General features: G+C 43.0%; 1 protein-coding gene and 1 pseudogene across 2 annotated transcripts in view; both read left to right on the top strand.

Moving 5' to 3' along the window:
* LOC308418908 (uncharacterized protein C3orf20 homolog) overlaps nt 1-11,518 on the top strand; it is a gene marked incomplete at both ends in the record, with an annotated part of 40,106 nt that overhangs the window by 7,304 nt on the left and 21,284 nt on the right. The window contains 3 exon segments of the mRNA XM_080914435.1: nt 1,202-1,351; nt 2,610-2,730; nt 9,222-9,353. Coding sequence (XP_080770561.1) covers nt 1,202-1,351; nt 2,610-2,730; nt 9,222-9,353 — 403 coding nt within the window.
* On the top strand, nt 3,717-5,341 carry LOC308418318 (heterogeneous nuclear ribonucleoprotein A3-like; annotated as a pseudogene). Its single transcript has 3 exons — nt 3,717-3,734; nt 4,332-4,880; nt 4,943-5,341. The product of its transcript is annotated as a heterogeneous nuclear ribonucleoprotein A3-like (transcript).

The raw sequence follows: 11,518 nt of genomic DNA, 5'->3' as shown, positions 1-11,518 counted from the left end.
GATTAAAGATGTTCACAAACATATCCAGCTTCATTCAGAGTATTTTACTTCTTTGGATGTCTTCTTCTCTGTCTCCTTCTTTTTCTGAAACTCCTATTATGCATGTTGCTGTGCCCGATGATCTTTTCTGGCTCCCCGAGCTTCTGTTCTCTCTTAGATTGTTGTTGTTGTTGTTAGATAGTATCTCACATCATAGTTCAGGATGACCTGAAAATATGTAGCTCAGGCTAGTCTAGAACTCAGTTATTTTCCCGCCTCCGTCTCCCAGGTTCTGCGACTCCAGGCATGAGCTGTCAGGCTTGGGGTTTCTTCTTTTCCTTTATTCTTTACAGTCTGAATAATTTCAGTTCATTGGCTTTCTAGTTCAATGACTTTATTTTATTTTATTGTTTAATTTACTGCTGTATTTATTTAGTGAAATCTTTGTTTCACTCAATGCACTATCTACCTAAGCTCTAGAATTTCGGATAGGTTACTTTGTATCATTTTTTTTTTTTTTTTTTTTTTACCTGTGGATTACCTTCCTCCCTCCTTCCATTTCTGTTTTTATTTGGCGGGTGGGAAAGACGGAGGAAGTTGGATTGCAGTGCCAACCACTACAGTCCTCCTACCTGGAGCACTGCTTCTGCAGTTCTACAGAAAAGAAGCTGCCAACACTGCCTTTCTGAGGATCAGTGATGCTGAGGCCTCGGAGCTAGGAAAGGAGCAGAGAGTTTTTATTTTCCTGCCAGACTGGCCAAAGCGGGAGAAAGCCTGACAGTGCTAGAAACCCTGCTGCTCTGGAGAGCTTGCTCTGGGTCTGTACTCACTGTGGCATGAGATGGATTCAGGCATTTTCTACCCTTCTGGTTTCTCACTTGGGTGAATGCCTCACTCTGCTTTTCTTGAGATCTTCATGTTTTAGAACTAAAAGTCTATGTCTGTAGTACCGTACGGACCTGTGAAACCCCTACTGACATGGGAAAGGAGATTGGGGTACCTCTCGTAAGGCAGTGTAAAGAATGAGAAGTAGACACAGGAAGGATCTGGAGCATGGCTAGGTTCTGTAATTATTTAAGTGGGACACATGCAAAGCACAGACAGTATCTTTGAAGGAGGAAAACAATACACAAGAGAAGAATCCTTTTGCACGTTGCTGTGGGGACCCTGAGGCCAGCACCCGGAGAGTTCTCTGTTGGTTGGACTTGACTGTATCTGCCAGCTATCCCTCCGGTAACATCGCCTTGCTTCAGATTCCCACTTGCTGCAGAGGGAAACCCATCACCTGCCTCTTTAATGACATACCTAATACCTTCCTGGCTCTGTTCAATGCTGAAGGCCTGGGCTGTGTTTACTACAACCTGAAGAACTGGTGAGTAGGTTAAGGAGAGTCTGGCCTTATGAAGAAGGTGGTGACTCAAAGTTAAAGGAGGAGTGTAGGGAGGCATTGGGGCAGGATGAGACAGTTCTGGGGGAACATCTTGTACTTGGAGGCCCAGTTGCTGGGTCTATGTTGCATTTTTGACAGTGAGAAGGAACGCACTCCAGATCTCCCACTGGGTACCCCAGAACACTAAGATCTCCATTCTTGGTCAGGCACACAGAGCTTTTGTTGTTGTTGTTTTCAGGGCTGAGGACCAGGACCTCATAGATGCTGAGCAAGCACCCTGCCACTGAGTTACATCCCCCTTTCTCACCCTTGGAAGACTTCTTTAATAGGAAAAGTTACTTACCCCAGCAGTGATTAACAAGATGAATGGTGTTTCCTTACTTACTCGTTACTGTGACAAAGCAGATGACGTAACTAGAAGAAGGAAAGACATATTTGGGCTCACAGTTTTAGAGCTGTTAGTTTGTCATAGCACAGTGGGTTAGTTCTCATCATGGTGACCTAGGAAATAGACAAGGAACTTACAGGAAGGGATCAAGCAAAATACAGCCATCCCCAAGATACAACCCAGTGACTAACTTCTGCTACCTAGGCCTTACCTCCTGCCTTTCACCAGCTCTTAATGATGCCAGTGTATTATGGACCCATCAAAGGATTAATCTGCTGGTTAGGACAGAGCCCTGAGGACCCGCTCATCTCTGAAAGCACAGATAGACCCAGAGGCATGATCCACTAATCTAGGCATTTCCAAGCTACTCAGGTTGACACTTCAGGTTATCTATCCATCACCCACAGGTTCTCTGACGAGCAGCTCTTGACAGCTAAGAGTTGATTTTTGTCTGGCTTTTCGCACATTGTTTTTGAAAGAAGTGACTTCCTTTCATGTTTACATGTTCTAGTTCACATTTTGGTGCTTGACATCTTTGTGCCAGGCTCCTGGGCTACAGAAAAATAAATAAATTTTCGTTCTTTGGCTTTTACTTGAGTCTACATTACTGCCTCAGCCTGTCCCTTCACCACAGACACCTCTGCTAGCATCAGTTGGTGTTAATAGGAGTCCCACGGTGAGTGGAAAGGTAAAGCCACTCACAGGAGTTTTCAGACTCTTTCATTCCCTTCCTCAGATTGTTTATGTCAGGTAAACTTTCTTTCATACTGGGGCTGACTCTCCCAGCCCTGTAGTGATGAAGGGGTTCTCTCAGGACCTACAAGTACTTTCTATCTCTTGTGTATCTCCCAGCTGTCCTTATGTCTTGGTTTTGGATGAAGAAGGTGGGATCACAAATGACCAAAAGGGCTGCGTAGTTCACAGGTGGAGCTGGGCCAGCAAGACTGAGACATTGCTCTCTCTGGAATACAAGGTACGTGGGCAGCATGGTAGGGGCGGCTTTCACAGGCCGCCCAGCACTGAAGGGAAGAACCTGTCAGACTACCTGATTCTTTCCAGAGGTCAACCTTTCAGGTTAGAAGTGGTCCACAGCAGCTCACTTGCTTTTCAGCAGCCTGTAGCAACTGTAGGCTACTAAACTGACTCTTCCCGGCAACCTACTTTCCACTTGATTTTTATTTGATTTTATTGTAAAATATCCTTCATTTTATGAAGCATCATTTATAGTAGTTGAGAGCTTTATTTTTAATAATTTTATTTTTTTACTTTCTTAGACATTTTATTACTTTTGTTATATGTTGTAGAAAACTGGCTACTGAAGAACCAAGCAATACTTGAAATGTTGAGGAAGTCAGGTTCATTTTACCCTAGCTGGCCTAGACTGAGTTTGTGCTCTGTAAATCCAGGTTTCACATGTACAAGTTTTCGTTGTTGTTGTTTTGGTTTTACAGTTTTTGTAGGCTGTATGTTAGTTTTGAAATTTCCTGCCCACTACATGATCATTTCAGGCGGTTTTGCATTTTATGACCATGGAGGGGAAATTTCACTGTACATAAGCTTTTGCACAGAAGCAAACTTTATGGGTAGCAGTTAGAACATTCTACCTTCAGGAAGCAGGACTTCTCTAGTAAGACAGCTAGCCATGCCAGCCAAGCACAGAAGGAGAACTTGGCATGCCTATGCTAGAAGTTAGCTTTAACTCATTTGTCTCCATTTCTCTATAACTTTCAGGGCATGATTGCTATTCAGCTATCAGAGTTCAAGACAGTAATATAGACAGACTGGCACTGAACTCATGATCTTTCTGCTCAGTCTTCTGATTGCTAGGATTACAGGTGTGTATCATGATGCCCAGATCTTTAGCACTGTGCCTTATTCTGGAGTTGCCCAGAAAAGGTCTATGTAGTCCAAAGTAGCCTGGAATAGAAGGTGCTCCATGACTTACAACATGGAGTGACAATGTATGCTTCAGAGGAGGTGGGGGGGAATTCTAGATAAAATGAAGTAGCATTACTCCTGAAGGTCTGGTGTGGCATCGTTTAAGAGTTCCTATGTGCTGCTGTGAAGGAAAGGGAACACAATGAGTAGATGACATAAGGTGGGATTAGCAGGCATCAGGCTCTGGGTAGTTTGCATGCTGTCTTTTTTTGTTTTCTAAGATTTATTTATTTTATATATGTGAGTGTGCTGTCACTGTATTCAGACATACCAAAAGAGGGCATTAAATTCCATTAAAGATAGTTGTGAGCCACCATGTGTTTGCTGAGAATTGAACTCAGGACCTCTGGAAGAGCAGCTTAACTGCTGAGTCATTTCTCCAGCCTTTGCGTACTGTCTTTAACCAGTTGTAACTCAAATACTGGCTATTTTATGACAAGCCCATTTTCCCTTTCATCATTGTATATAGTTACATCAGCTGCCTCAAAGTCTAATGTGTGAAGATATCTGTGTCCTGGTTGTGTCAAACGCAATCAGCTTCAGTCAACAATCTGTTGCCTTAGGAATGACTCACTGGCTATTGAACTCAGTTGGAAGAGGCAAGTCTAGTCTCAGAATGGAGGGCCATAATCAAAGGAACCAGAGCAGCCAAGAAAGCTGTTCATTGGTGGGCTGAGCTTCGAAACCACAGATGACAGCTTAAGAGGACATTTTGAGGAATGGGGCACACTTATAGACTGTGTGGTGATGAGAGATCCTTAAACAAAACATTCCAGAGGCTTTGGTTTTGTGACCTACTCTTGTATTGAAGAGGTGGGTGCTGCAATGTGTGCTCGGCCACACAAGGTTGATGGGTGTGTGGTGGAACCAAAGAGAGCTATTTCTAGAGAGGATTCTATGAAGCCTAGTGCCCATTTAATGGTAAAGAAAATTTTTGTTGGTGGTATTAAAGAAGATACAGGAGAATATAATTTGAGAGACTACTTTGAATAGTATGGCAAGATTGAAACCATAGATGTTATGGAAAACAGGCAGAGTGGGAAAAAGAGGGGATTTGCTTTTGTGACTTGATGATCATGACACAGTTGATAAAATTGTTGCTCAGAAATACCACACTATTAATGGGCATAATTGTGAAGTGAAAAAGGCCCTTTCTAAACAAGAGATGCAGTCTGCTGGGTCACAGTGAGGTCCTGGAGGTGGATCTGGCAATTTTATGGGTTGTGGAGGAAAATTTGGTGGAAGAGGAGACTGTGGGACTGTGGCGGTGGAGGTGGTGGCAGCAGAGGTGGTTATGGAGGTGGTGATGTGGATATAATGGATTTGGAGGTGAGGGTGGCAACCATGATGGTGGTCCTGGTTACAGTGGTAGAGAAGGTTATGGAGGTGGTGGACCAGGATATGGAAACCAAGGTGGTGGATATGGTAGAGGAGGAGGAGATGATGGTTACAGTGAAAGAGGACATTTTGGTGGGAGTAACTATGGTGGCGGTGGGAACTACAATGACTTTGGAAATTATAATGAACAGCAACAATCAAATTATGGACTCATGAAGGGGGTAGTTTTGGTGGCAGAAGCCCAGGCCTGTGGAGGTGGCTATGGGTCTGGAGGTGGAAGTGGTGGATACGGTAGCAGAAGGTTTTAAAATAAAACAGAAACGGCTACAGTTCTTAGCAGGAGAGAGAGCAAGGAGCTGTCAAGAAAGCTGCAGGTTACATTGAGGCAGTCGTCCTAAATACATTAGAGGAACTGTAAAAATCTGCCACAGGAGGAACGATGATCCACAGTCAGAAAAGTTACTGCAGCTTCAACAGGAAACCCTTCCTGTTCAGGACGGTCACAGCCACAGTTTGCAAAAGGTGCAGCTATTGACTAATGCAATGTGTATTGCCCTGTATATTGTGGTAGTGGTACCAGGAATAAAAAGGAAATTTTAACTTTTTAATATTTGTGTAGTTCAGTTTTTCTGCATTTTAGTACAGAAACTTTAACAAAATGCAGTTTTGAAGGTGTTTCCTTGTGGGTTAACAAGAAAAGAAGATTATTGTTAATTACAATTTTGTATGGATTTTGCTAAAGTTAACTGTAAAGAAACATCTACTGACTTGTAATTTAAGGGGAATCTATTCTCCCTGTTTCCAAAACCTTGGTGAGTGGGCACTGACATGTGGAGAGATATTTGTATGTTTGCAGTGTGTGTTTTAGATAATTAGGACTAGGTAATAAAAAATAGCATATTTGTGATTTAATAGCATTAAGATTACCTTCAAATGAAAAAGCTGTCAAAAGTTGCTATTTGGTTTTTGTGCATTTTCTTTCAAAATGTAATCATGATTTTAGTGCATTATATTTACTTAGTCCTAGCCATGTTAAGAGCATCTCCATTCCACATTCACCTTGATCACAGTGAAACTGCTGCCAATGGTTTGGGTGTAAAGTGTTTATACTGCCCTCTACTTACCAAGGCTGGCAGATGTGTGCCACCTCCCCGCTTAACAGTCTTTTCATATAGAACCACCAAGTTGCTGTGTCTGAGCAAACTGGTGGGTACCTGGTTTGTTTCTAATTTTAAAATTTAAGGTCTCAAAGCCCCATTTAGTCTTTCCTTAGTTAAGTTCCCCCCCCACACACAACTTTTCAGAGCAAAGGAATAAAAGTTACTCATTTGAACCCCCACCCCAAAAAAAGAATGGCTCACTATCAGTCCCTGTTCTACCACAGAACTTTGACAAACTCCCACCATTATGCTGTGGAATCTCAGAATCCTGATGTCTTTTTAGAATGGAATTGGATATTCTTATTCTAAAAGGAAAAGAACTCGATCAGGATAAAGCTTTGAACTTTTCCCCATTAGCAGTATCAGAAGCTTAAAATATTATATTTTTAATTTCTCTTACCTGTGAGCTGTCTTGAGACTGTTTTCTCTTGCAGAGTTCAGGGACTGGCTAGAGATATAAACAAGTTTGTAGAGAGTATCTAGGCTCTGCTCAGACTCCATCCTCCAGACGCCTTTGCACACTTTACTGTGACTTCTGTTGCCCAGAGTCTATTATTTGGATTCCCTCACTAGAAGGTGGTAGTTTCAGCCATAACTGTGGCCTCCAAGCCAGAGCTTTGAAACAGAATTTCCTCTCATGCTCATTCTTTCCTAAGTTTAGCTCTTCAAAATCTGCCTGGCCTTGCTCACTCTTCTCGGCCTGAGTAATAGTTTGGGGAGTTTTGTTTTTGTTTTCTTCTTCAACTTTTTAGTTACCAGTGGGAGGGTCAACCTGTTAGGGGATGGTTCAACTCTGTTTGAAGTAGGAGCAGCTGCTTAGCTTTTAAACTAAGAGCAGGAATGAGTTCAGCCTCAACATGGAGAATTAACAAGAAGTAGAGACCAGAGCTAGAGAGTTGACTGAGCACCTAAGATTCTGTACTGCTCTTGCAGAGGACCTGAGTGGTTTCTAGCACCCACTCTGGGTGGCTCACAATGGCTCCAACTCTAGGGATCTGAAGGCTCTGCTTCCGTGGACACCTGTACTCCCATACACATAACCGCCCAACACACATATAATTTCAAAAAAATAAAATCTTTAATTTTTAGAAAAGGAAGGATCAGGAAATGGATGAACAGAATGACTAGTGAGATTACTAGCCAGATCCAGCATAATTAACAATGTTGGCAGTGCTGTTTTTCTTAAACAGGAACCATTTTAACAGATGACAACTAGCATCCAGAAATGAGCTGTAGAGAGAGATGAGAATGAAGATACTTCAGGATGTCCTTGGATGAGGAACAAATATGAGCATCTTAAATTAATTTTCAAGTTAGCATACAAAATAACAAGTTTTTTAAAGAATTATTTATTTTATGGAAGTACACTGTTGCTGTCTTCAGATACACCAGAAGAGGGCATCAGATCCTATTTCAGATGGTTGTGAGCCAGACAGGTGAGTCAGCTTGAGTCCTGTGGACCACACTGGGATACCTCATGGGTACTGGCCCAGACAGCTGCAACCTCTCGGGCCCCAGCTGACTTGAATCTTGTTCTGTTATAAGCTGTTCAGTCTCCCTGAATATCAGACTCTTCAGCATCAATTAGGTATGGAGCTACTGCTCAGTTCAAATGATTGCTTTGTTTCTTGTTTTTCAAGACAGGGTTTCTCTGTGTAGTCCTGGCTATCCTACAACTTGCTCTGTAGATCAGGATGGCCTCAAACTCACAGAGATCCACCTGCATCAGCCTCCAGAGTGCTGGGATTAAAGGTGTATGACATCACCACCACCTAGCCAAATGACATTTTTAATGGCAGGAGAGTCTTTTCTGCCTCTCATAAGAGGACAGTTCAGACATGGAGCTGAGCGTCTTGTTTACTTCTCAACAATTTGCCAGTTCTGCGCATTGTTGACACAAGGCCGCAGACTGTGCAACCCCCCACTACTGTGTTTCTCCCAGTCTTCTGATCTACAACATCCCTTTAACTACAGACGCATCCCTAGGCTTTCTGAATCAACACAGCTCTCTGCTCTGCTCCTTCTTTCACTAGTCCAGATGTTGGCCCAGCAGTCAGGGCTTCACTGTCTCATCGAGTCTCTGCCTCATGCACTCAATCATCTGGATCTGGCCCATTAGAACTCCACAGATAATAAACCATGATGTGTCAGTCTCTGGATATCTTCAGACTTTCTGATCACTCTTACTTAAAAGAAACTACCCACTCCTTGTCTAGAGAAATGTAGAACAGAGATGTCATCAGGAACTCAAGCTTTGCTGAGGGGCTAGATTCTATTCAAGTTTTGAATCTTATCAATTGGGCCATTATAAGGAAATAAATCACCTTCTCTCAGCCTGGAGACAATAACAGGGCTGGGCATTAACACTTCTCTCAGCCTGGAGACAATAACACTCTGAGGGTGCTGGGCATTCTTCATGGGCCAAAATATGGATAAGGCTTAGCATGGTACAACTGTCACTTACGTACTGTCCTGCTCTCTGGGTATTTGCCCTCTCTTAAAGCCCACAAAATAGATGCTCTACAAACTCAGCCAAGACTCTTCTTCTTAAGGGATTATTCGCTACCTGACATGTCTGTTCTCTCAAATTCTTGTCTCAGATCAGGAACCAAATTATAGATCCCAGATAGTTATTCCAGAGTCAAATCAGCACATCTAAAACTGTACATGGCATAGTAATATATATGTGCAAAATGTTTTTAAAAACTTGTTATTTGGACTGGAGAGATGGCTCAGTGGTTAAGAGCACTGACTGTTCTTCCAGAGGTCTTGAGTTCAATTCCCAGAAACCATCCAGCTTTGCAGATGTTTCCAAGAGTGAGTTGGAAGAGGAGAAACAGGAAGGAAGGCATTACTGACTTTCTCAGCAAATCTCCAAAAGGGCACTGGTATTCCGTCTTCTCTATGAAAGTTAGATTCTAGCACAAGACCCTGAAATCTTACACATCTCAGCTCCAAGCTAAAAAGGAGTTGTGCCTTGGACCTGGAAGAAACAGAGATCCATGAGTGCTGATTTCTTTATCTGCAGGTGAATGAACAAATGAAGCTAACGGTCTTGGGGCAGGACTCCATCTCGGTCACCTTCACCTCCATGAATGAGACAGTAACACTCAGTGTGTCACCCAAAAGCTGTCCCCATACCATTCTGCATGACAAACGGGTAAGGCTAAGTGGATGAGTAGGGCAGAGCATGTGGGGCATCTAGCTCTGACTCGGGGTGTCTCCGCAGAGCTTGCCATGCACGGCTTTCTCCTGCTACCTCCTATGCAAGGCTCCTTTATATCCCCATGCTTAGGCAACTATGAATGGGCATTTCTCAGAAAAAGGTACTGTGTCTGAACTGAACACACACAGTCTGCTTGTGCCTCACTGTATGAACAGCACACAGTGAAGCAATGGCTGGCGTAGGACCCTCATTGTACTAGTATACCAGGTAATGTAGAGATAACTATAAGACACAGGGCATGGGTGTAGGAAATGGTGAATCCCATACCATGTACACTGGGGACTTGAGCAGGTCAAAGTATCTGTAGAGATGTTCAGATCTGTGAGAATATAGATCCCGTAAGCAGAGAGGTGGTTGTACTTCCAATTATTTATTGAGAAGATAAAAATACAACAGAGCCTTTTTAAGTCTACTCTTTCCATTCATTGGTCCAACTGTGGCCTGGCCAAAGCAACATCATAGAAAAGACAGAGTAGATGAGTAAGATGCCATCCCTAAACTTTGAGTTGTCCAAAAGACAACACTTGGCATGGGAGTAAGACTGGACTGAGAGCTCATGGAATGGGGCAGGTCACTATAATTCAGCTGTTGAAATCAATTGCTGGCATTGATCCTAGGACTAGAGGCAGTTTGCCCAGTGCCAGCTCCTGTTTACACTTGTCCACCTGCAGGAATTACAAATAGTATTGTTTTTCCCTTCAGTAGCATCCTGGCTGGAATGATCAGTTCTAAAGACCTAACCAAGGCGTTTTAAGCTATGAGACATTACCATGGCATGCCATAAGCTCTCGGGCCCTCAGAGACAGCTGACTACCTTGCAGTTACACAGAGACATAGGGCAGGCATGTATTGCAGATCCTCAGTGTATGAAGAAGACTCCTGATATCCCCCAAAGAAAAGCATCATGCCTAATTTACCCATTGCATTTCCCAGTACCATTTCTCTTTCATTCATGTGTTAAATAATTGAGCAAACATTGATTAGCACTTGCAGTAGATCATGATAGCTACAGGAATGTAGAAATGAAGCTCCTTTCCAGTCTGGAACTTTCAGTCTAATGGAAGGGATGAAAGAACACATACAGTTATGAGTCCAACCTGGTTCGTGCCATGTAACAGAGGCATATGGGAGCTGCTGCCACACAAGGAAAGAAGGTGTTTACCAAAGCTCTCATGGAAGCACCAAGGACACTCAGGTGCCTGTGAGCTCAGACTACAGCAGCGGCCAGAATTATAGCTACAGTGTGCAGTACAGAGTATCTAACTAGTACATGGGAGTCTATTTCAACCCCTAGCAAAAGGAAAGAAAGAGAGGAAGGAAGCATAGATGACAAGCACGAGGGCTGGACGAATGGGCTGGACGAATGAGCTGTGCTCAGTAAGCCTGCATGTTGGTGCCTCTCTCATGTGCACTTGGTTCCTGGTTCTTCTAATGGTCGTTTTAAATGTATACTGTGTCTGGTGTCTCCTTGTGCTTTCTGAGAACCGTGACATGAACAACTCAAAGACCATCCAGAGGAGCTGAATGAAATGACTCTCAAGTCTGTGTGCTCACATTCACTCTCAGCCTGGGAAAACTAAGTCATCAGATGGAGTTTGACCTTACTGTAGTGACACTGTGGTGAGCCAGAGCTAGAAGCCCACACTGTGCTGTCCAAGCTGGCAGGCACAGGGCCTGTCACACAACAGTCACACAAGTCTGTGGAACCTTTGAAGTGCAAGGAGTACAAGTTGATTGGAAATCTCAGTAAAAATACATCTTGTGTTTCAAAGATGGAATGGGAAGAGAATGCAACATTTCTCAGTAATTGCCAACTTTTATTGCATGTTAAATGATCATTGTAAATATACTTGAGAAAATAAATATATTATTATAATTAACTATACCTTTAAGATGTTTTGAATATGGCTGCTAAACATTAAACTAACTCCATTGTATTTCTTCTGTTCTGTGCTAATGCTGAGGGTAGGTCTCCATCAAGGGGCTCACAAAGGCACAGTCTGACAAGAAGTAGAAGGATGACAAGTTATTTAAAATGACACAATAACTCAAGGAACATGACTATCTTGGGGACACTCAACACGGGGATAAACAGGCCA

The sequence above is a fragment of the Micromys minutus genome (genome assembly GCF_963924665.1).
Source record: "Micromys minutus genome assembly, chromosome: 3".
NCBI lineage: Eukaryota > Metazoa > Chordata > Mammalia > Rodentia > Muridae > Micromys > Micromys minutus.
Note: the sequence above shows the minus strand (reverse complement) of the source record. Positions and strands in the feature narration are given on the sequence as shown.